The sequence below is a fragment of the Staurois parvus genome, unplaced genomic scaffold (assembly GCF_062004578.1).
Source record: "Staurois parvus isolate SC_StPar_1 unplaced genomic scaffold, SC_StPar_1.0 ptg000530l, whole genome shotgun sequence".
In the NCBI taxonomy this organism is placed as follows: Eukaryota; Metazoa; Chordata; class Amphibia; order Anura; family Ranidae; genus Staurois; species Staurois parvus.
This window is the reverse complement of record NW_028318326.1, coordinates 6,947,660-6,975,459: the sequence shown is the minus strand read 5'-3', so window position 1 is coordinate 6,975,459 and position 27,800 is coordinate 6,947,660. Positions and strand designations below refer to the sequence as shown.

The 27,800-nt window shown below is 43.1% G+C and overlaps 1 protein-coding gene and 1 long non-coding RNA gene across 2 annotated transcripts in view; one reads left to right on the top strand and one right to left on the bottom strand.

The window, feature by feature from the left end:
* LOC149451606 (uncharacterized) overlaps window positions 1–12,170 on the top strand; it is a 127,360-nt gene extending 115,190 nt beyond the window's left edge. Inside the window, exon 2 of the long non-coding RNA XR_016315017.1 lies at window positions 11,859–12,170. This is a non-coding gene — a long non-coding RNA (uncharacterized LOC149451606). The remainder of the gene's footprint in view (window positions 1–11,858) is intronic.
* LOC149451605 (intelectin-1b-like) lies at window positions 54–26,066 on the bottom strand. Its single transcript, XM_089690474.1, has 8 exons — window positions 26,022–26,066; window positions 17,210–17,303; window positions 15,661–15,810; window positions 13,535–13,782; window positions 12,820–12,978; window positions 11,159–11,279; window positions 9,614–9,720; window positions 54–563 (listed from the first exon to the last, which is right to left on the bottom strand). Exons 2-8 carry the CDS (start codon window positions 17,271–17,273, stop codon window positions 411–413), a joined length of 1,002 nt encoding a protein of 333 aa, XP_089546600.1. The 5' UTR covers window positions 17,274–17,303; window positions 26,022–26,066; the 3' UTR covers window positions 54–410.
* Between the last annotated feature and the right edge of the window lie 1,734 nt (window positions 26,067–27,800).

The following is a 27,800-nucleotide window of genomic DNA, read 5'->3' as shown; positions in this document are numbered from 1 at the left end:
CAAATATGGCTGCCCCAATGCACATATAATTACAGACTATACACAGAAAAAAATCTTTTTAATGCATTGAAATTTATTGATAGGATTATTTAAATCAAGATGATCATGCGTACATGTCTATCTAAAAGATTTACTCTTCAATTAATTAAAACACTTCTGCAGTCTGACTTGTCCCTTCCCTACTGTTATGTTCTAAAGAAGAAAACTTTATATCAAGTTAGCATTTATACAGAGTATTGGGGATTGTGTGGTCATGAAAAAGGGTTAATTTCAAAAAGACAGAGCTTTGGGATGTATAAATGAAATCTAAACCTACTCATACAATTTTAAAAATTGGATTTTGAATTTTAGAATGCTATTTCTTGTGGTTGAACAGAAGCTGGTTAGCGATGTTATATTTGTGCAGGACCTTAGCGGTAGAAGATTAGTACAGCAGATTCTATTAATTCTTTGCTAGCGCTCCATTCTTTGTGTACGTCGACACCATTCCAGTCCAGCGATGGGAAGTCTCCACATTGCTTGGGGTCCCCCTCTGGAAAGAAGCCACCTCCTCCAATGCAGTACTGTAGAAGAAGAGATGTAATAATACATTATTATTTATGGAATAATAAAAAGAAAAAAAAAGGTAAAATATAATAGTGTAAATAAAAGCTGAATTGTAGTTCTTTAGCACAGTGTTTCTCAACCTTTTTTCAGCCAAGGAACCCTTTAAAATTATGGACAATCTTGAGGTACTCAAGGCACCCTATTCTAAAATATAAAAAACTATTCTGAAAGTTTTACCTATTGCAGCAGCATCCACACATGTAGGACACACAATGATAGAGGGGATTTATTCTTGCAAAGCAAAAACACTTTTGCACATTGACACTGAATAGTCATATTCCAATGTTTCTCTTCTCCCTCAGTTTCTCTCTATCACTCAGCTAATTTGACCCCATTACTGACAGAGAGGGGCAGGGGAGGGTCAAGCAAGCATGCCGGGCAGGCAGCCGACATCCTCCATATCAGCTGATGGCATCATTGGCTGTTAGGATGCCCGCGACTAGAAGGTTGTAATGGTGACAATGAAAACATATAACTTTGTGTAACTAAAAGGCAAGCTTGATCCACCTGCTGGCTTGCATACAATTTTTGGGCAATTTGTAGGCATTTTGCCTGGCCACACTGATTAAAAAAGGCTGCTCTATCACATACCATTTTAACATAAAATACATTCTGTTATACATTCTATATATGAAATTGTGTGCTCATGCTGGAACTGCTGTGAACACCTTTTGCTTGGACTTTAATTAGTTCCGGTGGGGCTATATGTGTGAGTGTATACATGGGCAGAGGGGGAGCATTCTCTGATGTACTACACAAATATCTTAAAGTGGTTCTAAAGTCTAAGTGGTTTTTACTTTAATACATTCTCTGCTTTAAGGTAACAGACTCTCCATTACTTATTTTCCCCCCATCCCTAAACACTTACCTGCTCACTCTCACTGACCCAGCGCTGTCCCTGCTGCAGCACCACTCTCCTCTCTTTCTGGTCTCACAGGAGACATTGAGGACAGTAAGAACCATTGCCTCCTGCTGCTGTCAGTCAAACTCCTGTGAGGAGGGAGCAGGGGTGTGTCTATGGATGCACACAGCCCAGCTCAGAAGCTCGCCCGCATGGGTATCTCCATACACATAGTTTGCTAAGTGTTTTGGCAAAGAAGAAACACCTTTAAAACACTCTACTGACCCTCTTGTCCTACATAAAGCACAGCCATGAGGTGGAACGGGGGGCGGTAGAAGCTACAGTTGGCGAACACTAACTGTCATACTAAGCGGGTCCCTCTTAGTCAGCTTTGGGATTGCTCGCTGGTGCTGCTCCATACAGCTTTACTTGTGATGACATCTCCTTCTCTACATCCCTAGCTGATGCAGAGCTGCTTGAATGTAAGCCTGCATTTTTATTGTACAAATAAAAATGAACTACTTGGTTTTAATGAGATCCTGTGATTTTGTCCTTTTATCTTTGAATTCAGCCTGTATCAGCCCAGATCTCTAAAGGAAACTTCAGGATCCCTGGATCTCTATACACTTATGCAGCCCATAGATGGGTCGAAAATCGGCCGATTTTTCGTCCAAAAAAACTCGCCCAATTTTCGGATCGTTAGTGGGTTAATAGGCCGGCCGTTTTTCGTGATTTTAACACATTTTTTTAATCTGTAAAGTTGGAAAAAAATCGGCCGATTTTGCCGATCAGCCAATTTTCGCGGCAATGATGGCCAAATAGGCCGATCTTTTTACCAATAAAAAAACTACGCATGAGCCGTGACCTGCAAGAAGAAGAAAAAGAAGAAAAAGAAAAAGAAGAAGAAAAGGAGAAGGAGAAAAAGAATTCCAGTCCGCTATTATATTTGACATTTGAAAGTATTGCGGTTGCAACATTGTATCTATTTGTATCCGAATAAAAACATCTGTATCCAAAATGGATACAAATAGATACAATGTTGCAACCGCTATACTTTCAAATGTCAAATATAATAGCGGAGCTCTCTGCAGGGACAGAAGTAATTACTCCGCTATTATATTTGCCGGCCGTAGATGGGATGAAATCGGACGATTTTTTTACTGTTGGCAGTAACATCAGCTGATTGATTGAACAACCAATTTTTTTTTTTTTTTTTTTTTTTAAACGGCCGGTTTTCGCCCCGTCTATGGCCTGCATTAGTTATTTCCTGTTAGGATAACACTTGCTGCCAGTTCTAATACTGTATTGGAGAATACAAGCTGATACTGTCTGTGCACTGTGGTGCTTTGTTCTCTCTTTCACATATGTGCACTGGTTTGATAAGGGTGCACTCATATGAAGGAGTGGAGAGCACCAATATTAATACCGGTATCCATATCAGTGCCAATGCTGAGCATTTGAACGAGTACTTGTACTCATGAAAAATGTTCCGATACCTATAGCAAATGAATGGGCTCAAACTGCACTGCAAAAAATTGCATATGATTTGAACAGGAATGTAATGCGATTCCTGTCCAAATCACATACATTTTCCTTGCAGTACTCTGAGTATAAGTATCAGTACTCGTACTTGCCGATGAAAAAATGGTATCGGTGCAACCCTATTAGAAATGATGTAGGAACTACAGTATTCTTTGTTCCATAAGATGCACTATTTTCCCCCAAAAAGTGGAGGAAAATGTGCGACTTATGGACTGAATATGGAGCAGCTGGACCCGTATTCTCACCACCGCCATGTCAGAATACCGGGCTGGCCACTCGGCTCTTCTCTGCAGCAGAACCTTACCTGTTCCTCAGTCCAACGGTGTCCTCACAGTCTTCTCTCCCAACGTGGGCATCTTTAGTGTGCGCACCTGGCTGTGACAGCTTGCAGCTTCACAGCTGGGTGCCCACTGCACATGTGCGAGAAGTGCTGCGATTTGTGAATGGACCTGTCACATGTCCCAGAAGATGGAGAGGGAGGAAGTGGGAGCCGGTACCTGTCAAATTTGGGTACCCGCTCCCCCCTTCCCCAAAGGTCCGCAGTTTCTGGTCATCCCCTGTACTGTATCCGCAGTCTCTGGTCATCTGTAGTATGTCCGCAGTCTCTGGTCATCTGTACTATGTCTGCAGTTTCTGGTCATCTCCTGTACAGTGTCCACAGTCTCTAGTCATCTTGTGTACAATGTCCGCAGTCTCTGGTCATCTCCTGTACTGTGTCCGCAGTCACTGGTCATCTCCTGTAGTATGTCTGCAGTCTCTGGTCATCTCCTGTACTGTGCTGCAATCTCTGGTCATCTCCTCTACTGTGTCCGCAGTCTCTGGTCATCTCCTGTACTGTGTCCGCAGTCACTGGTCATCTCCTGTAGTATGTCTGCAGTCTCTGGTCATCTCCTGTACTGTGCCTGCAATCTCTGGTCATCTCCTCTACTGTGTCCACAGTCTCTGGTCATCTGTAGTATGTCTGCAGTCTCTGGTCATCTCCTGTACAGTGTCCACAGTTTCTAGTCATCTCCTGTACTATGTCCACAGCCTCTGGTCATCTCCTGTACTATGTCCACAGCCTCTGGTCATCTCCTGTACTATGTCCGCAGTCTCTGGTCATCTCCTGTACTATGTCTGCAGTCTCCGGTCATCTCCTGTACTATGTCCGCAGTCTCCGGTCATCTCCTGTACTGTGTCCACAGCCTCTGGTCATCTCCTGTAGTGTGTCCGCAGTCTATGGTCATCTCCATAGTATATCTGCAGTCTCTGGTCATTTCCTGTACTGTATCTGCAGTCCATTGGTTCAGAATATTTTTTTTCTTATTTTCCTCCTCTAAAACCTAGGTGCGTCTTATGGTCAGGTGCGTCTTATGGAGCGACAAATATGGTAGCTAAAGGCCAGAAACCTGTGCTGCTCAGAAATAACGAAAAAAAAAGTTAGCAACAGTATTTATGAGGCCCATTGGCTGCTGATTATCTAGATTGTGTCAAGCACGTTTAAAGACAACATGGAGATGGAATCTGGTGAGAGCTCAGGTTTCGGTGACATAAGCCTCAAAAAGAGAGGCGAGGCAGTGAAATATCTGCAAAGTAGTCCATGGCTATCTGGACCTGACATTGAATATCACTGCAAATGTAACATTGTACAGTGTTGCAGCACAAAAACTTTTCCAAAGATAACATGGCTATATATATTCTATAATTATAGTAGAACTCCAATCCTTATCCTAATGGACTTCTGTGCCACAGTTGTGAAGGGTACTTACTGGTCAACCAGAAACTGATTCCTTTGTTAAAGATAGCTTAAGCCAAACCTTAACGGTCATATCTTGCTCTGATTGAGGAGTCCAGCTGCTTCTCAAAATTTAGTTACATTTTTGTCATAAATGTTACATCTTCAACAGAATGATTGTTGCATTTATAAGCATGTGTGGCTGATTGATTGATTGATTGATTGATTGATTGATTGATTGATTGACTAATAGGATTGTACTAAAACTCTATTTGCAAGTTATGTTTGTGCTATGATGAAAAATGAAATGGTGTAATAAAATGCTGGACTTGAAATTATATTTATGTAAATCTCACTGCCTTAGCAATAGTCTTTGGGGTTGATTTACTAAAACTGGAGAGTGCAAAATCTGGTGCAGCTGTTCATAGTAGCCAATCAGCTTCTAACTTCAGCTTGTTCAATTAGGTTTGACAAAAAAAAAAAACCTGGAAGCTGACTGGTTTCTGTGCAGAGCTACACCAGATTTTGGACTCTACAGTTTTAGTAAATCACCCCCTTTTTGTTCTTGGTTGTATGCACATAGTGAAATTAATTTACTAAAGGAGTAGCCATGACTTAACAAAGTGAATTTCTAAATTCCAAATGAAATGTTCAAGAGACTTACTAGATATGATGAAGCGTTGTTCACTTCAGCCATCCAATCACGTGCAAGTAAAAATGTTGTTTTTCATTCCCTTGCACATGATTTGGTATTCATAATGAACTCAGTTTCCCCTTTTTACTCAGATCAGTGAACACTAATTTTACTTAGTCAACAGTCTCTACTTCTGTAAGAAATTAACCCCATTATCCAGACTAGATAAGCTCTGTACTGCTGCCTCCCCCCTTGTGGACAGCCATAATGTTAGTGTTACAGAGATCCAGTGAGGGAGCAGAACAGTATATACTGTTCCTGTATATAGTAACATGTTAGGAGTTTCTTCATACGGGGTACTGATGGGTCAACTTTATATGGTATCTCAACTTTTGTTAATTGAAGTGTACTATATATCGCTTTTCGGCCTTTTGGCTAAGATGAAGTGTAGTAAAGTATACTATATAAATATAGGTGTAGCTACCCTGCCCTAAGCAGGAGTGTCTATTTAAATTTTGTGGTGCAAAGCTGTAGTCAGATTAGCTGAATTGACAGTTCAGCTACTTTGGGTTTCTCCTTCTGTTGCCAGTAGGTGGCACTGCTGCCTTTGACAATAGCATGAGAGCTGCTCTATCTCTCCCTGGTCAATCAATGGGAGTTTCCTTGCCACTGGTGCATGCTGAGAGAGGGCATAAATACACAGGTTGTGACCTTGGTAAGTCAAACTGTTCTGCCTCGGGCCTCCTGCCTGGGGGAGGGATGTATTTTGCTACTCAAACCTCTTAGGCATGCTGTCTGAGAGTGTGACCATGTGGCTGGACAGAAACCTGGATTTGGGGCCTAGCCTGTGGAGCCTGGAGAATGAGAAGCTATGGAGAACTTCCAGATGTCTTGAGGGACTGGAAAAAGCTTGGATGTGGAGCTTGGACCTCACTGGAGTATGGTGTCTTCTACACCGAGTGCTGGCAGCTGGTTTAACAAGTAGTTTACAGTCAGGAACTACAATCCCAGAATGCTGAGTCAACTTCAAGGTTCCTTATCTGTAAAAACTGTGTGTGACTGGCACCCATCTGCTCACATCCGTTATTGCCTAAGTAATCTACACCCTGAGGTGAAATGTTGGCCAACCCCTGTCTCTGGAGGTAACACCATGATTTCAGGGGTCAGGAAGGTGCTACAAACACACTGCTCAAAAAAATTAAAGGAACACTTTGAAAACACATCACATCTCAATAGGGAAAAAAATATGCTGTATATCTATACTGATATGGTCTGGGCAATGTGTTAGGAACATAAGAATGCCCCATCGGTTACTGCAAATAAAAATTATCAACCTACAGAGGACTGAATTCAAAGGTACCCTGAAAATCAAAGTGAAACAATGTATGGCCCCCATGTGCTTGTATGCATGCCTGACAATGTTAGGGCATGCTCCTAATGAGACCAAGGATGGTGTCCTGGGGTATTTCCTCCCAGATCTGGACCAGGGCATCACTGAGCTCCTGGACAGTCAAAAACATGACAGTCGAAATATGATATCCCAGAGGTGTTCTATTGGATATAGGTCAGGTGAGCATGGGGGCCATTCAATGGTATCAATTCCTTCATCCTCCAGGAACTGCATTCATACTCTTGTCATGAGGACTGGCATTGTCATGTAGCAGGAGGAACCCAGGACCCACTACTCCAGCAAAGGGTCTGACAATGGGTCCAAGGATTTCATCCCAATACCTAATGGCAGTCAGGGTGCCATTGTCTAGCCTGTAGAGGTCTGTGTGTCCCTCCATAGATATGCCTCCCCAGACCATCACTGACCCACCACCATCATGCTGAATGATGTTACAGGCAGCATAACCTTCTCGGTGGCTTCTCCAGACCCTTTCACGTCTGTCACGTGCTCAGGGTGAACCTGCTCTCATCTGTGAAAAGCACAGGGCACCAGTGGTGGACCTGCCAATTCTGGTGTTCAATGGCAAATGCCAATCGAGCTCTATGGTGCCAGACAGTGAGCACAGGGCTCACTAGAGGACATCAGGCCTTCAGACCACCCTTATGAAGTCTGTTTCTGATTGTTTGGTCAGAGACATTCATACCAGTGGCCTGCTGGAGGTTATTTTGTAGGGCTCTAGCTGTGCTCAATCTGTTCCTCCTTGTACAAAGGAGCATATACTGGTCCTGCTGATGGGTTAAGGATCTTCTACGGCATTGCCCAGCTCTCCTAGAGTAACTGCCTGTCTCCTGCAGTCTCCTCCATGCTCTTGAAATGTGCTGGGAGACACAGCAAACCTTCTGGCAATGGCATGTTGGCACGTATTGATGTGCCATTCTGGAGGAGTTGGACTGCCTCTGCAACCTCTGTTGGGTCCAGGTATTTAAAATATATAAATAAGCGAGCGCCTTACAAAACAACAGCAGCTGTACACCAAAGGCACCATATAAGACCTCCCAATAGACAATGTATAAAAAAGGTGCAGCGCTAATATACAAATAGGCAACAATACGTATTAAATATGTAAACTCATATAAAAGTTCAAAGTGACATAGTGCATATACATATAAGCCACTACGTTGTGTCTGATAGGACGTGAGGAAAGGATTGTTACATCCAAAGGAAAGTTCAGTGAGAGGATGTGGATTGATTCTCAAACAATCTACTGCTTTCCAAGCACCACCGACTGTGTGCACGGTGATAAAATGGGGGTACAAATTACGCACTCACCAGATGCGCAATCTTGCCTGACCCAGCTTCAGCTGTTGACGCTTACACTGCCGGCACCACGAGGGGTCCCGGCGGCAACTTCATATAGGGTCAGTATCTCCATGTTGTTTATCTATTCCATACCTTGTATTTATTATGTGGGAATAAATGTACCCATAAGACGTACTGCACTATTGGCCTCCTTTGCTTTCTTCTGAGCTCCTGCGGGAGCCAGGTTGTCTTGGAGAGTGGTGGTCAGTTAAGGAGAAGGCCGTTCGTAAGGTGCTGGATAAAGAAGGGGACCTGACCAGACTTGACCAGACCCTGTTTGAGGGAATGGATGTCGTTTATGTTATTATACAGAAAAGCGCACAAAGATTGCGCATCTGGTGAGTGCGTAATTTGTACCCCCATTTTATCACCGTGAACACAGTCGGTGGTGCTTGGAAAGCAGTAGATTGTTTGAGAATCAATCCACATCCTCTCACTGAACTTTCCTTTGGATGTAACAATCCTTTCCTCACGTCCTATCAGACACAACGTAGTGGCTTATATGTATATGCACTATGTCACTTTGAACTTTTATATGAGTTTACATATTTAATACGTATTGTTGCCTATTTGTATATTAGCGCTGCACCTTTTTTATACATTGTCTACTGGGTCCAGGTATTGCCTCATGCTACCAGTAGTGACACTGACCCTAGCCAAATTCAAAACTAGTGAAAAACAGTCAGAAAAGATGAGTAGGGAAAAAATTGTCAGTGGCCTCCACCTGTAAAACCATTCCTGTTTTGGGGGTCATTTCATTGTTGCTCATCTAGTGCACCTGTTGTTAATTTCATTAACACCAAAGCAGCTGAAACTGGTTAACAACCCCCTCTGCTACTTAACTGACCAGATCAATATCTCAAGAGTTTAATTGACTTGATGCTATACTCTGATTAAAAAGTGTTCCTTTAATTTTTTTGAGCAGTGTATTTATTTAAACTGCTGCTTATACATGTGACCCATAGTATCTCAACAATACAATCTCTATACAGTGTTGCCCATTTGAAGTAAAAGGCTTTTGAAAGAAAAAAGTTGATTTTTTTTTGCAATCTTGTGTACCTTCATTTGCAGTTGATTAATGAACACACATATATGTAAATGCACTGTTTGTGGTATTTGTACCTTTAGCTAATGACATATTTTATATTTATAATATTATACATATTGTATGTAATGTGCTGTTAATATTTCTCTTTGAGTGCTAATAAAGGTATTTGATTTGAATACATTCTGTAGACAAATGACATATATGTGTGGGAGAATTTTGAGATGTACAAAATAATAGATGTACAATATAACACAAAACATAGATAACAAAGCAAGTCCCCCCCCCCCCTTAAAATAAATTTTCAATGAATTTTGATTATTTTTAAATGCCAAGGTTAAGAAAATGAGATCATCCACCTGGGGTAGTGAATAGTACCATAGCTACAAAATAGATAAACATCATCTCTCACAAAATTCTGATACTGTATGCATGCGCAAGGTAACTAATTCTGTATTTCTCAGTCACTGCTTACAACTTACATGTTCTGAATTGCAGCCACGGATGATCTTCATTCCTGGACATAAAGCCATTGCTGCCTTTTCATTGTTAAATACTCGGAACTGCATAAAACCACCAGCGATTTCATCTGCAGAAAAAGGTTTTAGATTCACTATTCATATAAATCATTAATATATATATGAGATACAGTATAAAACCTCATTGACAAGTCCATGCATATTGGATCCAATACATAAAATACTGGTTCTATAGCTGTTGCTCATGGCAGTCATTTGAATTTGATGTATTTTTGAAGTGTGGGGTCTCAGCAAGGCCTCTTTGCTTTAGGCAAGGTGTTAAAATTTCCTTTGCTCCAATGCAGCCACCTTGAGGAGAGGAATTTGTGCAGGTTTCAGGTTTTTTTGAGTGACAAATGAATGCATATGTCAGTTCAGCGCCAGGACACAGTTAAAGCAGAACTTCACTGAAAAATGGAAGTTCCACTCTTCCTCCTTTTCCCCCTCCTCTTCTACTTTTGGAGCATAATTTTTCTTTTGGGAAGCGGGTACCTAATTTGACAGGTACCCGCTCCCCACTTCAGGAAATTTGACCCCTTCCACCGGAAGTTTGCCCCCCCTCCCTCCTTGCCTGCAACCTTCCAAGGCACATCACAGGTCCAAGGTTGATGCTGGACCAATCACACAATGTGGCTCGCACATGTGCACTGAAGAGCAGGCTGTGAAGGCACACTCAACATGGCTGCCCTGGGAACCTGAAGACCGGCAAAGAAGTGGCTAGGATGAGTACAGTGCTGGATCCCTGGACTGTGTCGTATTAATAAAAGTCAGAAACTGCAGTATTTGTAGCTGCTGACTTTGAATTTTTAAAAAAGTGAACTGCTTTAAATGGCCAGAGCATTGGAAGTCTTAGTGGTGGTGGCAGAGTTCCCTGAAAAAAAAAAGGTTCATAACAAAACATTAGAAAGTGGCCATCTGTGCTGGGTAGCTGAATAATATTTGTAATTAAAGATTTTTCTGAAGATTTTCTAAAATCATGTTTGTTGTTACAGAGGGGGAAGTTCTACATAAGCGATTGACCCATTCTGGTCGATCAATTTTTCCCCAAGCAAGTACAGCCAGGTGCTTGGGCCAGGGATGTGGAGATAGATTCCCATCTATATTTGGACGAGGCAAACATTTTTGTCTGTAGCCTGTCCCTTGCCAGTATAGTATAGGGAAGGACTACTGCTATTCTCATGAAAGCATCGGTCTCTCTTCAGATGTTGGACCCACCCCCTCCTGAATCAAAGCTAGGTCTCTCCTATCCAAAGTGAGCATGAATGAAAAGCTATAAGTGTCACTAAATAGTGACAAATCAGATTGTTTTCTGTTCTAAATGGAATTTGAAAATTTGAATTGCATTAGTGTTTTTAATAAATAAGACTGAACAACTATTGATTACTAACCAATCACAAACACCTACTGACCTATTAGGAATCTTATAAACAAGAATATAACTTTACATATTATTAACCAGATATAGATAGCTTTAATATGCAGTGTAAAACCATACAGGAAAAAACTTACATATTGCAGTGGGTGCGTTCATTCTAATCGTATCTTGTGCACTCCCCTTATCATAAACAACTGGTGTAGAAGGTCCATTATCGGTTGGGCATGTCCCAGCACCAAACTTTATAGGATATTTCTAGAAGAAACACAAATCGTTTTACACTAAGTGAATATATAAGATCACCAGGAAAAACTCCTATCAGATATTCTAGCCCCTGTGTGGGCTTCACTGTTGTTTTTTTACCCTTTTCTAAACAAGAAAAATGATTGCAACAGGAAAAAATGCTATTCTAACCACTTTTCTGTGAACATTTAAAGGTTGATTCAATCAAAACTGAAATGTCATACTTGCAGGTTGACTCACTCACCAACTTCCTTCATATGCCTGAGAGACTGTGTCAGTATCTATTTTCTACCTTAATCTCCATGAGGGAGAATTATCGTCATTTCCTGTCCACATGAAGGATGATGGACAAAACAATAAATTAGGAATGAAGACAAAGACGGCAGTCAAATCCTCACAGAAGTTCTAACCATTTTCTACCCTATCCAAAACTGAAAAAAAAGGTTTAACTGGAGTTAGGCTTTACAGCAGAACTAAACTCTCACAGTTAATATTGACTATTTTTAATCTTTATGCTAGTAGCATTACTAAATCGATAGGAAGGAATATTTACTTATTAATTTTATTTTTTTTTTCTCTACATTTCTTCAGTTTCTTCCTGGTTCCCAAAGCCAAAATGAGGTCACACATCCCAAAAGTCTTCATGGACATTTTTTTTTATCTGGAAGAGGGGCTTTCTCAGCTAAGCTTACCCTCCTGCCTGCCTTGGCTAAGGGGTGATGAATTCCAGGAAGTGAACGCTACATGACTCATCTGCCCTCACTCAAGATGACCACTGCTGGAAATGCTAGGGGGGTGTTTTTCAAAGTGATTTTTGAACAAAATGAAACATGGAAGGATGTGTGAGTTTGCTTTGAGTATTAAAAATAAATTAAATAGCATTTTCAGTTTGTGATGCTAAAATGCAGTTGAGTTTTGCTTTAATGTATGGAGATCTCTCGGGTTGTCCCACAACTGGTCATGAAGGTTTCTTTAAAGCCGAACTCCAGGAATTATTTTTATTGCATACACTCATTGGAACTTTGCACAATGTAAGTATGCATATCTCATGCCTGTTTGGGGAAGCTGGAAATCAGTATAGTAATCGCTGCTACTACAGTGGTAGCTGCATTCTTGCAGGGTATCACTTACTCAGCACTGCCGCCGTTCGTAGAACACCTTTTTTTTTTTCAATGAATACAAAGTTATACCCAACATTACCCCATTAGGTTTAATTTTGTCTATCTCCTACCCTATAATATTAGCCCATAGTCTTCTCCACTGACCTCTATTTAATGAATACAAGGTGTTCTCTGATTAGATGAGGTAGAGAGGAGGGGCGGTGACATCACAATTTCCATCTTGTCCAATCTGAGAATTACAGTACATATATTCATTGAAAAAATAAAAAACACTCTATAAGTGGCAATGGTGCTGAATGAGTGACACCCTGCGGTCAGTGTGCAGTTGGGCAACTACCCACATAGAACCTGAGCAGGACCAAAGTACTACAGTAATTAAATCCCAAATCCTTATATATAATCAAATGTGTAGTTCTCTGCTGTTTATTTACCTTGTATAGATTAAAGAGATTTCCTCCGTGTTCCGAAAGGATGTTACTTTTTGTGTAATATCTAAGAAGAGCGGTGTCTTTCCACAGGGACAGTGGAGTCTTGTTTGGCACATGCCATAAACACACATTATCAGCATTAAGGTCATAATAGCCAGGATTCTGCAAGCATAAAGAAAATAAAAGGGCATATTTTTTCCATTCGTTTCTGCTACATATACTGTATGTTTGGTTGATCTGTACATCACTTTCTTGATTTGGTCATAATGATATTCTACAGTTATTATGGATAACTTGATGGTCCTGTGCACAGGCGGACTGACCATTTGGAAACTCGGGTACTGCCCGAGGGCCCGGGGTCAGTAGGGGGCCCCATGAGATGCCCCTGGTACATTTTTCATAGGCTTTTTTGAGTTTGGGCAAGGACACAGGGGCCCCATGATGCCCTATTGCCCGGGGGCCCCATGAGTTGTCAGTCCGCCCCTGGTCCTGTGCATGTTCCAGTCTGCTGTCAAAACTGTGATTTGGCAGTGGTCAAAACAGATATGGTGGCTAAATGCTGAAATATAAAAACAATATATAAGAGGGACTGCAATTCTGAATTTCTATAAAATCTGAACAGAGGAATACAGATGAATGCAGGGTATAAATCCCCCTGAAATTGAACCAAAAAAGCAGTAAACATTCACCAGTTTCAGTAATAGTTAGAATTTGTTACCTTGTAGTCATCACTGGTTGCTCCATCCGCTAAACCAAATGTATTGTAGTTTGCCCAGTTCCCATCTCCCTCTGGGTAGTTCTCATTGTTGCCTTGTTGGCTGGACCAGCGATCACCAACTGTGCACCTTCCATTAACATTGTTCTCATGGACACTGGCTACTAAGGTCCAGCCTCCACCATCAGTAGTCATGTCACAGAAGGTCTGGTAGGAAATGCCACATTCAGTAGTCAAAGTATAAATCCCATCTGTAATCAAGGAAACAATCATGGTTAATTTCACTATATTTCATTATTTGTCTCACTATATTACTCACACTGTACTCTCTTCTCCTATCAATACCTCCTGTTCTCTAGCTCCCTTGTCTCCTCCTCTTATGCTCACCTCCAAAGACTCTTCCATCCTGTGGAACTCCCTACCCCAATATTTCCAGCTATCTCCTTCTCTGACCACATTTGGCTATTCCTGAAAACTCATCTTTTCAGGGAAACCTATCCTGGCTCCACCTAAATACTGAACTTTAAATTTTCCATCAGCACATCCATCTCACAGTTATTACAGTTTGTATCACTTGTCTCACCCCATTAGAATGTAAGCTCTCACAAGCAGGGCCCTCTTAACCCTCTAGTATTGAATTGTCTTGTAACTGTACTGTATCCCATTGTATTGTAAAGCGCTGTGCAAACTGATGGCACAATATACATCCTGTATAATAATAATAATAATAATAATAATTTATAACCAGGCTTTAACTGCCTTCTTTGCTTGGCTAAAACATGGGCAAACACTGCTTGGTTATTTTGTTGGTGCTGTAGGCTTATGATATATCAGTTGGGTGGTGCAGAACCAGAACATGGCTGACAAGAACAAAAGCCCTTAAAGCGGGCTTTTCCCCTTAAAGGCAAACATCCATGCACCACACAACTCTACATGCACATTCCAAATCACCCTGAAGCCCTAGAAAAAAAAGCATTAAATGGAAAAACAGAGCAAAATGGAAATGGACTTTCACAGCACCAAAAATTATTAATAGCAACCTAAAACTCAAAGTTTATTTAAAATGAATTTAAAACACTGTACATATAAGTACATCAAAACTTGGTCCATAAAGAAAGACATAAAGCCACTATGAAACATATGAACTTGATAACATGCATGACAATCCTGAAACATTTCAATTCTTGATGCAAATCTTTATCGGGGGTTAATATCAAGGTGGCTACATCTAGAACATAAGCATATGTATCACAGAGTACATTAAACACTGGTTTGCCAAAACCATATGAATAGCCAATCATGGATCACTTACTGGACCAAAATTACAAAATTGTAGCAAATCCTGGGGGGTGAAGATTCATCCCCATGTTGACAGGGTTCCAGATACTGGGCCACAAAGGACGCAAAGGATTTTCCCACTCAGTGGAAACACACATATACCATTAATACATTTATTTTGGTATATACAGTATGTGTTTCCGCCTAGTTTCAGGCTTCATGCACACGGCCATAAGAGTGCGTACAGCGTGCATGAAATCTGAAAAGCTGGCTTGCACAGACTGACACATGCTCACATGTGCATGATTGAGTTTACGAAAGTGCAGCCATTTATTGCAATAGGGGGTTGTATGGCCCACCTGTTGCTGTCTATTTACATTCTGTGCACTAATTCAGTTATGGATTAATTATATGTCTTTTTGCATACAATTACTGAACCCAAATCAGTTTTGATATCAGCCTCCTGCATACTCCTTTGCAGCAGCATTCAGACTGGAAAGGATAGAATCAGTTTTCTAAAGCACAGAGGCTCTAATGCATTGCACATTGCTGTCTGTTTAACCCTTAAAGCTTCTTAAATGGAAGAGAGAGCCATGATCTTACCAATGTGCTGTTGCTTCTTCTATGTCTTGTCACGGGCTGGGGAAGGTGCTAGACCTATTTAGTTGGGTTTAAATATCCATAGCTTTGTATAACTACCCTATAATGTAACCTGTAACAGCCAGTAAGGTATATGTTTTAGTAAGCTATGGAATTAGCTTTTGGTTGTTCTGGAATACGTTGCAGAAATACTTTGTATTTTATCAGTAAATAAGTGCATTAGATATGTGTTAATGTTTCTTGAGTCTCACCTGTGGCATCTTTGTCATTCTGGTGGATTGCCTTGCAGCTTCTGTACCTGCCATGGTTGGTGTTGTCGTCACATGGTTTTGAACAGCAGCCTGTTTTGTCCTCTTTCCAACAGTCTAAGAGACTTATGATCCTTTGTTTGGGGTTATTATCTGAAGAAACATAACATTAAGGCACAATGTTGTATTTTATCAGTTATCTAATTACACTTTAACACAGCCTTTCTCAACCAGGGTTCAGTGGACCCTTGGGGTTCCTCCAGAGGTTGCTAGGGGTTCCTTGATCAATACGCATCTTCTGCCTCTCAGATGAGTAACCACTGACTCCAATGATTTTTTTTTTGCTGTCTGTAAGGGGGGAATTTACTTAGGGTCCTCTACTGACCCTAGCTGTAATGTACATTATTCTCTTTTGACTATCACACCAATGTACTGTGTACTCCAGATATAGTTGTTATTATCAGGGGTTCCCAGAAACCAGAAACTTATTCAAAGGGTTCCTCCATGTTAAAAAGGTTGAGAAAAGCTACTTTAACTGAAATCTATTTTCTCTAAAGCAGCCATTTTCAAAATATTTACCCTGGAGGAACCCTTGAAATAATGTTTGGGTCTCAGGGAATCCCTACGAAATATTATTGTAATACTGTTCATGACATACAGTATTAGCGTGAACAGTAAATTAAAGAATGTGGCATACCTAGGGTATTTTTACACCCAAAACAGGTTGCTTTTGTGCAAAAATGAAATCTGCCTATAAAGTGCCTCATTTAGCCCATAACGACTGATTGTCATAGACTGGAAATGGAAAGGGCAAACTTCTATAAACAACTTTGGTGCAAATGTGAAACACACTACAACTGCAACACTAATCAGTTTTAAAACCAATCAGCGTCAGAGGCAGGCATGGTTTAGAAAAATCACTAATTTTTGACAAAAGAGTGCTAGGTGGTTAGACCTACAGCAATGTCTGGGTGTAACAAACACAAAGAACTCCCTCTATTCATCTCATTGCTTCATTTTAAAGTTTGACTGGGAGTTTACCTTTTTATATTTCCAGACTATATCAAAATTATATGGTACGTTAAAGTAGGATTTGAGGAGTTTTCTCTTGGTTTCCTAAATTATACCAAACAGGAAGTGAGAGGAAATCTCACCAAAGCAAGGGAATCACTGATTGTCACTAGGGTCACCAGAACTAGTGTCCCCATTGGAAGATTTCCCCTCTATTCCTCTTTTGGAATTTGGAATTTGGGATATCCAAAACTAAAAAAAAGTTTTGCCTTTAGTTATACTTTACTTATAATACACTCTAGTGAAAACTATTTAATTGAACAAAAGTACATCGCAGTATTGTTTTAACAAAGTCAGATTTACTCAGTAACACCTTCTAGTACTTGGTGCCAACTTACTTCAGGGCATACAGCATATCCCTTAATGTCTTCTGTCCGCAGCTGATTGGTCCGCCTAATGCTGCAATATGTCTATATACATTAAAATTGGATAGAAGTATTGGTTTTTGTATTCTGGTTAAAGGACCTTGACATTTACTTACCACAACAAGTAGACTGCCCCTCAGTAAATAGCAGACCAAACACAAACACAATGAGCGGCAACATCTTTCTTCTGGTGCTGCAACTATCAATGAACTATAACAAACAAAGTGTTTTAAATGCATGCACACATATTACATAAATACACACACTGAGGTTAACAAAAACTGAAGCATGCAAAATCTGGTGCAAATCTGCATAGAAACCAGTCAGCTTCCAGGTGTTATTATCAAAGTTAAGGCTGGCCATACATGGGTTGAAAATCGACAGATTTTTCGTCTGAAAATCAGACCTATGAATAATCGGCCGATTTTCACTCTGTTAGTGGGTCAATAGCACAGGACGATTTTCATGGTTCCTCCCCTTTTAGGTGATCGGGCATGTTGGAAAATTCGTGAAAAATGACCGATTTTGGGCTCAATGATGGTCAAATCGTATGATAATTTTTCTGAAATGAATATGCGCATGAGCCGTGACCTGGAAGAACAGAAGTTTTGCATGTTATATGGGGTGAACTTTATGACTTGGTCGGCCGATTTTTGAAATCAACAATGGCACCATCGGATTACCGAGTAAATGACGTTTCCGATTCTTAGAAGAAAAATCATTTGGAATTTGAACCATGTATGGCCTGCATTAATTGAACAAGCTGAAATGAAAAGCTGATTGGCCACCATGCACAGCTGCGCCAGATTCTGAGTGCACCCGTTTTAGTAAATCTCCCCCCATTGAGACATTTCTGAGATGTGCTACATGAAATGCTTGGGATCAGGAATGTTTAATCTTCCTTAAAGCCCAATTAAACATATAGTTTAAATCAACTAATTGATTTCCAAGTGCATCAAAGCAAAGGACGTGCAAAGTGTTCCGGTTCATTTTTTTAGAAAGCTGCCACAGCCCAATTAGAAAAGCCTGTCCCTTGCCTGCATTCTGTAGAGAAGGCCCCTAGTCCTCTGGAAGCGGTGGTTTATTTGCAGTGTTCCAAAATGCATCCTGCAAAGTCAGAGCTAGAACTCTCCAATCAGTAAAGAGCATGAACTGGAATCTGCTACTTCCAGAGGACAAGGGTCCTTCTCCACAGGATGCAGGCACGGGACAGGCTTTTCTACTCAGGATGTGGTAGCTTTCTAAAGAAAATAAACTGTATGCTGTCTCTGTGCAGGGCTGCTCACCTGCAAGCTTCATCCTTATAAAATCTGAAGTTGAAGGGCGGCACATTTTTTTTCACCATGATGAAATAGGTGAAGTTGTTTTGGGCATAATCCCTTTTGGGGGTAGGAAATATAAGCACCAAAAAGTAAGTAAGCAGATCCAAAAAATAGTTTTCTTTCTGCTCTAGGAGGTCGCAGAACCCCTGATCTCTGTCTAGACAAGTGTTTCTCAATCTTTTTTCAGTCAAGGCACCCTGTAAAATTATGGACAATCTCAAGGCACCATTTAACATTCTGCACAATCTCAAGGCACCCCAATCTAAAATGTAAAAAATTATTCTAATAGTTTTACATAACTCAGCAACATTCACACGTGTATGACTCCCAACGTTAGAGGGAAATTATTCTTCCAAAGCAAATAAACTTTTGCACACTGGTACTGACTAGTATTTCGATGTGCCTCTTCTCCTTCAGTTTCTCTCCCTCGCTCTGCTAATGTGACCCCAGTACTGATGGAGAGGGGCAAACAAGGATTCTGTGCAGACGCTCAACATCCTCCTTATCAGCTAATGATGTAATTGGTTGTTAGGATGCTGGCAGCTGGCAGGTTGTAAAAAGTGCTCAATAAAAACCTATGGCTTTGTGTAACTAAAAGGCAGGCTTGATCCACCTGCTGGCTTGTATACAATTTTTGGGCAGTTTTTAAGCATTTTGCCAAGGCACCCCTGAAAAAGCCTGAAGGCAACCCAGGGTGCCTGGGCACCCTGGTTGAGAAAAGCTGGTCTAGACAGCGCTGATTGACCATGTGCTGATTACATGCTGTCAGGGATCTCCTCGATCCCCGCCGCGATGGTCCCGGCGCAGGCGCAGTGCACCGCCCTGTGCAGGGACACGGGCACTAGGTCCAGGCCGGCCGCGGCGTTCGAGTTCGCGCATGCGCAGTAGAAGCCGCGGCCGCCCGCTGGGCACCAATGGCAGCGCAGGGCGGGATATTTAAATGGCCCTGAGCTGTCATTCAGTGCCTTCTGGTCTTACCTGCATCCTGTGAATCTGAACCTGTACCTAGTAAGTTATTTGACCCGGATTGTTCTTGACCTGCTGATTTCTCCTGCCCAGACCCTTGCTTTGCCTGACCTCTCTTCTGAATGCCCCTCATTAGATCTGACCTGCTGTTGCTGACCTGGCGTGTGACCCAACAATTCTCTGCCTGCTCCCTTGTACCATACCGTCCTCTACGTTACCAACTCGGCCCGTCTGACTTCGCACTTGCTCAGCCATCCATCCATCCCATCGGGGTCACCCGACCTCCTCATATCAGGCTCTCCCTGGTTGGAGCCCCTGGCGAACACCCCTACCACTGACAGGTGTGCTCAGTAGTTGCAACCTGGTCTTGGGGTACTCCAAGTCCATCCCCACCATCAGGGGCTCTGGTGAACAAGTACCCTGGGACTTGGACTCCGCGCTCTGGGCACGCCTGACCAGTGGAGCGCTAGTGGTGCCGCTAGGCGGTCCCTCACAGTACCAGAAGGCCATGACTGAGCCTCGAGGAGGACCCTCCCCGATGGAGGAAGTTTGCAGACACCTGGCTACCCTGACGCAAGCTGTGAACGTGTTACAGGACAGATGTTTGCAGATTGAGAACCGGTTCCAGGCCTGCACCATATCTGTTCCTGTTTCACAAGCCCCGGCTCCTGCACCCCCGGTCGTAGCAGCCCATGAGCCAGCTCCCGGGCCTTCCGCATCACTCCCTGTGGCGGAACCCCGAGTACCCTTACCAGAGCACTTCCACGGGGACCGCACACGCTTCCGGTCATTCCGTGACTCCTGCCTGCTCTATTTTGAACTGCAACCACGGACCTTTCTGACAGAATCAGTGAAGGTGGGGTTTGTTATCTCCCTGTTGCAGGGTGAATCCCAAGACTGGGCCCACCGACTAAGGGGAAACAATGATCCACATCTTGTTTCGGTTGACAATTTTTTTAACGCTATGGCCATCTTATACGATGATCCACAACGGGCAGCCTCGGCCGAGGCCACATTATACGCACTCCGACAGGGTCGGCGAGCGGCAGAGGAATACGCCTCTGACTTTAGGCGTCTGATGGGGGACACTCGCTGGAACGAGTTTGCACTTTTGCACCAGTTCCGTATGGGCCTATCAGAGGCTCTGAAAGACGAGCTCGCCCGGGTGGAGGTGCCCGAGACATTAGAGGACTTGATTGCACTAACCATTAAAATTGACCGTAGACTACAGGAACGCAGGTTGGAGAGGTCTGGTCAGGGTCGCGGAAATACCTGGGGGTCATTCCAAGGATCCAGTCAAACTACTAGGCCAAACATCCAGAACCTGCCGTCTGAAGATGCTCCCGAACCCATGCAGCTAGGCCTGGCACGTCCTAAGCTATCGCCAGAGGAACGCCAGCGCAGACGCTCCCAGAACCTGTGCCTCTACTGCGGTGAAGCTGGTCACATGGTACGATCCTGCCCGCAGAAACTGAGTAAGTTCACCTCGTCTTCCTTATCTATTGGCAATATGAATCTGTCCCAATACTTAGTTGTGCCCCTCTCCTTTCAGCTTTCAGAAAGGACCGTGGAGGTGACGGCCATAGTTGATTCGGGGGCATGCAGCTGTTTTGTGGATATCAATTTTGCTCACCAGCAGGGTATCCCCCTCCATCCAAAGGAGAAGATGTTCCACATCTTTTTGGCCGATGGTTCCTGGATAAAATCAGGGGTGGTTAACCAGGAGACCCCTTCCATTGTTACTTCCATCACCGGCCAGCACCGGGAGCTCCTCCGCCTGGATGCTATTGCATCACCCCTTTTCCCAGTCATTCTGGGGCTCCCATGGTTACGGACCCATAACGCCCAGATTGACTGGGAAACTGGGGTTATCTCGTTCCCTTCCCCATACTGTCGGGAACTGTGCCGAACTTCGGGCCCGGAGGTCCCCCAGGTCCTCCTGTGCTCTGAAGGGGATGCCAGCTTAAAACAAGTGATTCCTGCAGCCTATCATGAGTTTCTTGATGTGTTCAGTAAACGGGGAGCAGATACTCTACCCCCCCACCGCCCGTATGACTGTCCCGTTGACCTGTTACCTGGTTCAGAGATTCCCTTTGGTCGAATTTTCCCCCTTTCTGAGCTCGAATTAGGGGCCCTGAAGGAATATATTGAGGACAGTCTCCGGAAGGGATTCATCCGCCCCTCCACTTCTCCAGCAGGGGCAGGGATCTTTTTTGTGGAAAAAAAGGACAAGACCTTGAGACCGTGTATTGACTACCGGGAACTGAACAGGGTCACAATCAAAAATCGTTACCCACTACTGTTGGTACCGGAATTATTCCAGAGTTTAAAGGCTGCAGTAGTGTTTACTAAGCTGGATTTAAGGGGAGCCTACAACTTGGTTCGCATAAGGGAGGGGGATGAGTGGAAAACGGCCTTCCGCACCCGTTTTGGCTATTTCGAATACCTGGTCATGCCTTTCGGGTTGTGCAATGCACCGGCCACCTTCCAGCACTTCGTAAATGACATCTTTAGGGACTTCCTGGATATCTTTGTTATCGTCTACTTAGACGACATTTTGATTTTCTCCTCTTCCCTTGGGGAGCACAGGGTACATGTAGCAAGGGTGTTGGGATGGTTGCGGCAGCATGGGTTGTACACTAAGGCAGAGAAATGTTACTTTGAACAGTCTAGCATTACATTTCTGGGCCTGATTATCTCCACCGCGGGGGTCGCAATGGACCCTCAGAAAGTCTCTGCGATCCTGGATTGGCCTGAACCCACGGATAGGAAAGGCGTCCAACGGTTTATCGGGTTCGCAAACTTCTACCGGAAGTTCATCAAGAACTTCTCGGGTCTGGTCTCCCCCATCACTCAGTTAACCAAGCTTGGGACCCGATTCAGATGGACGCCAGAGGCACAGGAAGCTTTTGAAGCGTTAAAGAGGTTATTCACCTCGGCACCCATTCTGGGTCACCCTGACGCCTCCCTACCCTACATCTTAGAGGTAGATGCGTCAGAGAACGCGGTTGGTTCCATTCTATCCCAACGAAAGGGCGCCAAGGAATTACTCCACCCGGTAGCATTTTTCTCACGGAAACTTACCCCTGCAGAGAAAAAGTACGACATTGGCGATCGAGAACTACTGGCTATCAAGACAGCATTAGAGGAATGGAGGTACCTGCTGGAAGGTGCCTCACACCCCAACTTGATATTCACAGACCACAAGAACCTGGAATACCTGAGGACCGCCAAACGTTTACGCCCACGACAAGCGAGATGGGCATTGTTTTTCTCAAGATTCCATTTCCATATCACGTACAGGTCGGGATCAAAAAACACGAAACCAGACGCATTGTCACGCATGTACGAGGACGCCAAGGAGATCCCAGTACCTGACACTATTCTGCCCGCAGGAAACTTCTTGGCCCTCCAGACGAACCTTCGCTCCAGGATAATGGGAGCATCCACAGCCATGTCAACCCCAGATGGGGCGCCCCTCCAGAACAAGGGGGAACTCCTATGGAGAGAGGACCGGATTGTGGTGCCGGAGGAAGCCCGAACCCCAGTCTTGGGACGACCACCCGATGGCAGGACATTTTGGCCCGGTCAAGACCCTGGAGCTTCTCCGACGTTCCTTCTGGTGGCCAGACATGGCCAAGGATTGTAAGAACTATGTGGGCTCCTGTGTCAGGAACAAGCCTTCAAGGAATAAGGCTTGGGGTCTGCTGCGTCCGTTACCCATTCCTGAACGGCCTTGGCAGAAGATCTCAATGGACTTTATAGTCGAACTTCCACCTTCACTTGACCACACAGCAATTCTCGTGGTCGTGGACCGTTTATCCAAAATGGCCCATTTCGTACCTCGAGATTCTGGAGGGCATCGTGCAAAGCCCTGGATATCAAACTGTCCCTTTCCTCGGCATTTCACCCTCAGACTAATCGACAGACCGAAAGAACCAATCAGACCCTGGAGCAATACTTGCGATGTTACACATCATTTACTCAGGACGACTGGGTGCCACTTCTCCCTTTGGCGGAATTCACGTACAACAACGCTTGCCATTCAGCAACAGGGCAGTCTCCGTTCTTCTCCAACTACGGGTTTCACCCTGTCTTCCTCCCGGATTTGGTCCCGGAATACCCAGTTCCAGCAACACAGGATGCACTAACATTTTTCTCTTCAAACAATAAGAAACTACAGGAAGCCATCAGTCGGGCCCAAGAAGACTACAAAAAGGCATTTAACAGGAAACGAAGAGGAGATCTGGTGTTGCGGCCCTGAGAGAAGGTTTGGCTGGCTACATCTAACTTGAAGATGCTCTGCCCTTTGAAGAAGTTGGGACCTAAATTTATAGGCCCCTTTTGCATTAAGCGGATGGTCAATGAAGTGGCCTATGAACTTGTTCTCCCTGAGACACTCAAGATCCACCCAGTCTTCCATGTGTCCCTGCTGAAGCTGGTAGTCCCAGATGCCTTCCCGAACGAGAATCCAGACCCCCGGAGGCCATAACGGCCGAAGAGGAAGAAGAATTTGAGGCGGAAACAATCCTGAAGTGCCGAAGAAGGGGGGGCCAGACCCAATTTCTTATCAAATGGAAGGGCTATGGCCCTGAGGACAATTCTTGGGAACCAGCCCATAATGTCCATGCACCCAGACTTGTCCGGAGGTTTCTTTGTGACCACCCATGGTGGAGAGATCGGGTGGGCATCCGGAGGTTGCCCGTAGGGGGGGGCAATGTCAGGGATCTCGTCGATCCCCGCCGCGATGGTCCCGGCGCAGGCGCAGTGCACCGCCCTGTGCAGGGACACGGGCACTAGGTCCGGGCCGGCCGCGGCGTTTGAGTTCGCGCATGCGCAGTAGAAGCTGCGGCCGCCCGCTGGGCACCAATGGCAGCGCAGGGCGGGATATTTAAATGGCCCTGAGCTGTCATTCAGTGCCTTCTGGTCTTACCTGCATCCTGTGAATCTGAACCTGTACCTAGTAAGTTATTTTACCCGGATTGTTCTTGACCTGCTGATTTCTCCTGCCCAGACCCTTGCTTTGCCTGACCTCTCTTCTGAATGCCCCTCATTAGATCTGACCTGCTGTTGCTGACCTGGCGTGTGACCCGACGATTCTCTGCCTGCTCCCTTGTACCATACCGTCCTCTACGTTACCGACTCGGCCCGTCTGACTTCGCACTTGCTCAGCCATCCATCCATCCCATCGGGGTCACCCGACCTCCTCATATCAGGCTCTCCCTGGTTGGAGCCCCTGGCAAACACCCCTACCACTGACAGGTGTGCTCAGTAGTTGCGACCTGGTCTCGGGGTACTCCAAGTCCATCCCCACCATCAGGGGCTCTGGTGAACAAGTACCCTGGGACTTAGACTCCGCGCTCTGGGCACGCCTGACCAGTGGAGTGTTAGTGGTGCCGCTAGGCGGTCCCTCACACATGCACTCTCCCAAGAAAAAAAAACCTCTCTAGCAATACACAACAAACTGAGCATGTGCAGAGTGTCTCCATACAATATGTCTTATCAGGAGATAAGAGGGGGACACTGGAAGAAGGGGAGGATCAGAGAAGTCAGGATCAAACAGCCTTTTTACACAATGCAGAGGATTAACTCCTTTGGTTCCAAAGTGAGTATATCAAGCATGCTTTACTGCATATACAGACTAATTTTACTGTTGTGGATTTAGTAACACTTTAACTATAACTTTAAAGCTGTATTAAACCTATAAAAAATTTTAATACACTGCAGCTTACCAATCCTTAAATGTAGTTGCTGCATTTGTTTTCTTTTTTTTAGGCTTGTTTTCCTTTCTTTTTACCTGATGATCTAGTCAATAACACACTTTCTATCTTAGGGTGTCTGCACTTTGGAGGAACAACAGAGCAACTTTTGGACAGTAGCATTGTTAATCTGCATGGGGAAAGTGTAATGTACAGTTAGACACACTAGCGGGTTTAGATGGACTTGACTAACAAATTACAGCCAAACTCCAGCTAACACTTTTTCAGCAGTTACAGCAACGGTATTTCTTTCTTTTGGGATAAAGATTTTATATAAATGAATGAATGCTGACCATTGTTGAATATTGCCCTGTCAGCATTAAATAATTTGTCTCAAAACTCTGCCATTTTTGCTGAACAACTTGCTCTGTTGACAATAACAGACTTACTGGCCAGATAACTAGGTGAACGTAAATGAAAGAAAGACATAAAAAAAGAAAACTAGTATTATCACTGCAGTGAAGAATTATAAGCTGCAAAATATAACATTTTTGTTTTAGGCATAATACCCTGTTAACCTAATCCCTTGAAACATAATTCTTAACCTCAAGATACCCTTTAAACATAACCTAAGCTTACAAAATATATTCCTTTTCCTTAGGGTACCCCCAAATGTAAGAATTAATTTATCCTGAAGATATCCCATAAACATAACAATTCTTCCACAAAAAACTCTTTGAAAACCTTATCATGCCAAATTGCTGAAATAACACTAAGAATACCAATATCAAGTTAAAATGTTCCTGAACTAAAATCTGGTATACCCAGAACTCAACAGCTTAATGTAAAGATCCTGGCGCAGGGAGAGAAAGAAAGATATTTTAATAAAAAAAAAATACAATTTGCAAGATGAAAAAAGGAAGAATGAATTCATGTCTTACCTGCTGTTACTGTCTGCTTACTTGGCGCTCTGTTATGTCTTATATTGCCAGAATTACGCAACAACTTGTAAATGAACGCCACGTTCCTTGTGTTCATTAACCATTTGCCCTCCAGATGATTTACCCCCTTTCCTGACCAGTCTATATTTGCGTTAAGGCATTACATTATTTTAACTGACAATTGCGCAATCATGTAATGCTGCAACCAAATGAAATTTATGTCCTTTTTTCCCCCATGAATTGAGCTTTCTTTCGGTGGTATTTGATTGCCTGTGCGTTATTAATTTTTTTTGTGCTATAAAAAAAAAGACCAACAATTTTGAGAAAGAAACAATATTTGTGACTTTTTGCTATTAAACATGTCCAGTAAAAAAAATTAAAAAGTCAAATTTCATCATAAATTTATGCAAAAATGTATTCTGCTACATGTCTTTTGCAAAAAAAAAAAAAAAAAATCCCAATACGTGTAAATTAATTGGTTTACGTGAAAGTTATAGCGTTTACAAATGGCGGTATATATACTGGGCTTTTTAAATTTATTTTCTTTTTACTAGTAATGGTGGTGATCAGTGACTTATAGCAGGACTGCAGGACTGTGGTGGGCATTCTGACACTGGAGGGAACTGACTTGGTGTCACTGACACCCCCAGTGGCACCAATACAGTGATCAGTGCTAATAAAAAGCACTGACACTGTACTAATGGCACTGCGCACGAAGGGGTTAAGATGTGGGGCAATAAAAGGGTAACCTGTGTGCTATTTTACTGTGTGCTGTGTTTGTGCTTCACTGTAAGCACACTGCTTTGAATGGCTGTGTTGTGCACAGCCATGCAAAGCAGTGTGCAGGAGCTGACAGGGAGGAGAACTGTTTTTTTTTTTACTAACAGTTCTCCCCCCATTGGAGATCCTCGGCAATCACCAGGCGGCGGCGAGTAATCACCAGCTGGGACCTGGTGATTGACAGCCGCGGCCGTGAATGGCGGCGCGTATAAGGCGCATGCGCCCCCTACCCGGAAATGCAAAATCACGTATATATACTTGATTTTGTGTACCGCTGCCGCCCTGTAGCAGTATTTCTGCTATGGGTGGAGCTAAAGCGGTTAACATGATGATCAAGAAATAATGGTTGCATAACTCACAATACCCAAAATGTGCTGCACAACCAAATATATTAATAATAAACTAAAATTTTGATTCATAAATATATCTCATAACAACACCATCAACAATATACAATACATGATAACTTGGTGATATCCAATTATAAATTCATAAAGTGCAAAATAATATATTAATTAAACAATCCTTATAGTCCACTCTGACAATTAATATAAATCTTCCCGTGCTCCAAATCAGTGTAATGTCCACTCATCAAACACAAACGTGCTCCCAATATCCATTTGTTGTTACACATCAATGCGCTTCCACCAGTCAATACTGCTCCTTACCTCTACTCATTGACCATTTATTAGATTTGGTCAAGAACAGCCTTCCCACTTACAGTTGGGTTCAAAATAATAGCAGTCAGACATCACTAACCTGATCAATCACTGTTTTTGGTAGAAATGATATTTCTACATGGCAAATAATTTACTAGCAGGTGTAGTAGAGTAATCGAAATCCAACAGACCCAACAGTCATGACATGCATGCTGCTGATTCTGTGTAATTGAATCACTAATTGAAAGGGGCATGTTCAAAATAATAGCAGTGTTTAGTTCTATTAGTGAGGTCATTCATTCTTTGAAAAATAGGTGGCAATTATTGCCCTTATTTATGG

What these genes read in the sequence shown, in the direction of transcription:
- LOC149451605 (XM_089690474.1), bottom strand. Translation starts at nt 17,273, where the DNA reads ATGTTGCCGCTCATTGTGTTTGTGTTTGGTCTGCTATTTACTGAGGGG. An exon ending in CAACCAGTGATGACTACAAG is followed by an intron (nt 12,979 to 13,534) that starts GTAACAAATTCT and finishes TTATGCTTGCAG; the next exon opens with AATCCTGGCTATTATGACCT. An exon ending in GTGGCTGCAATTCAGAACAT is followed by an intron (nt 564 to 9,613) that starts GTAAGTTGTAAG and finishes CTTCTTCTACAG; the next exon opens with TACTGCATTGGAGGAGGTGG.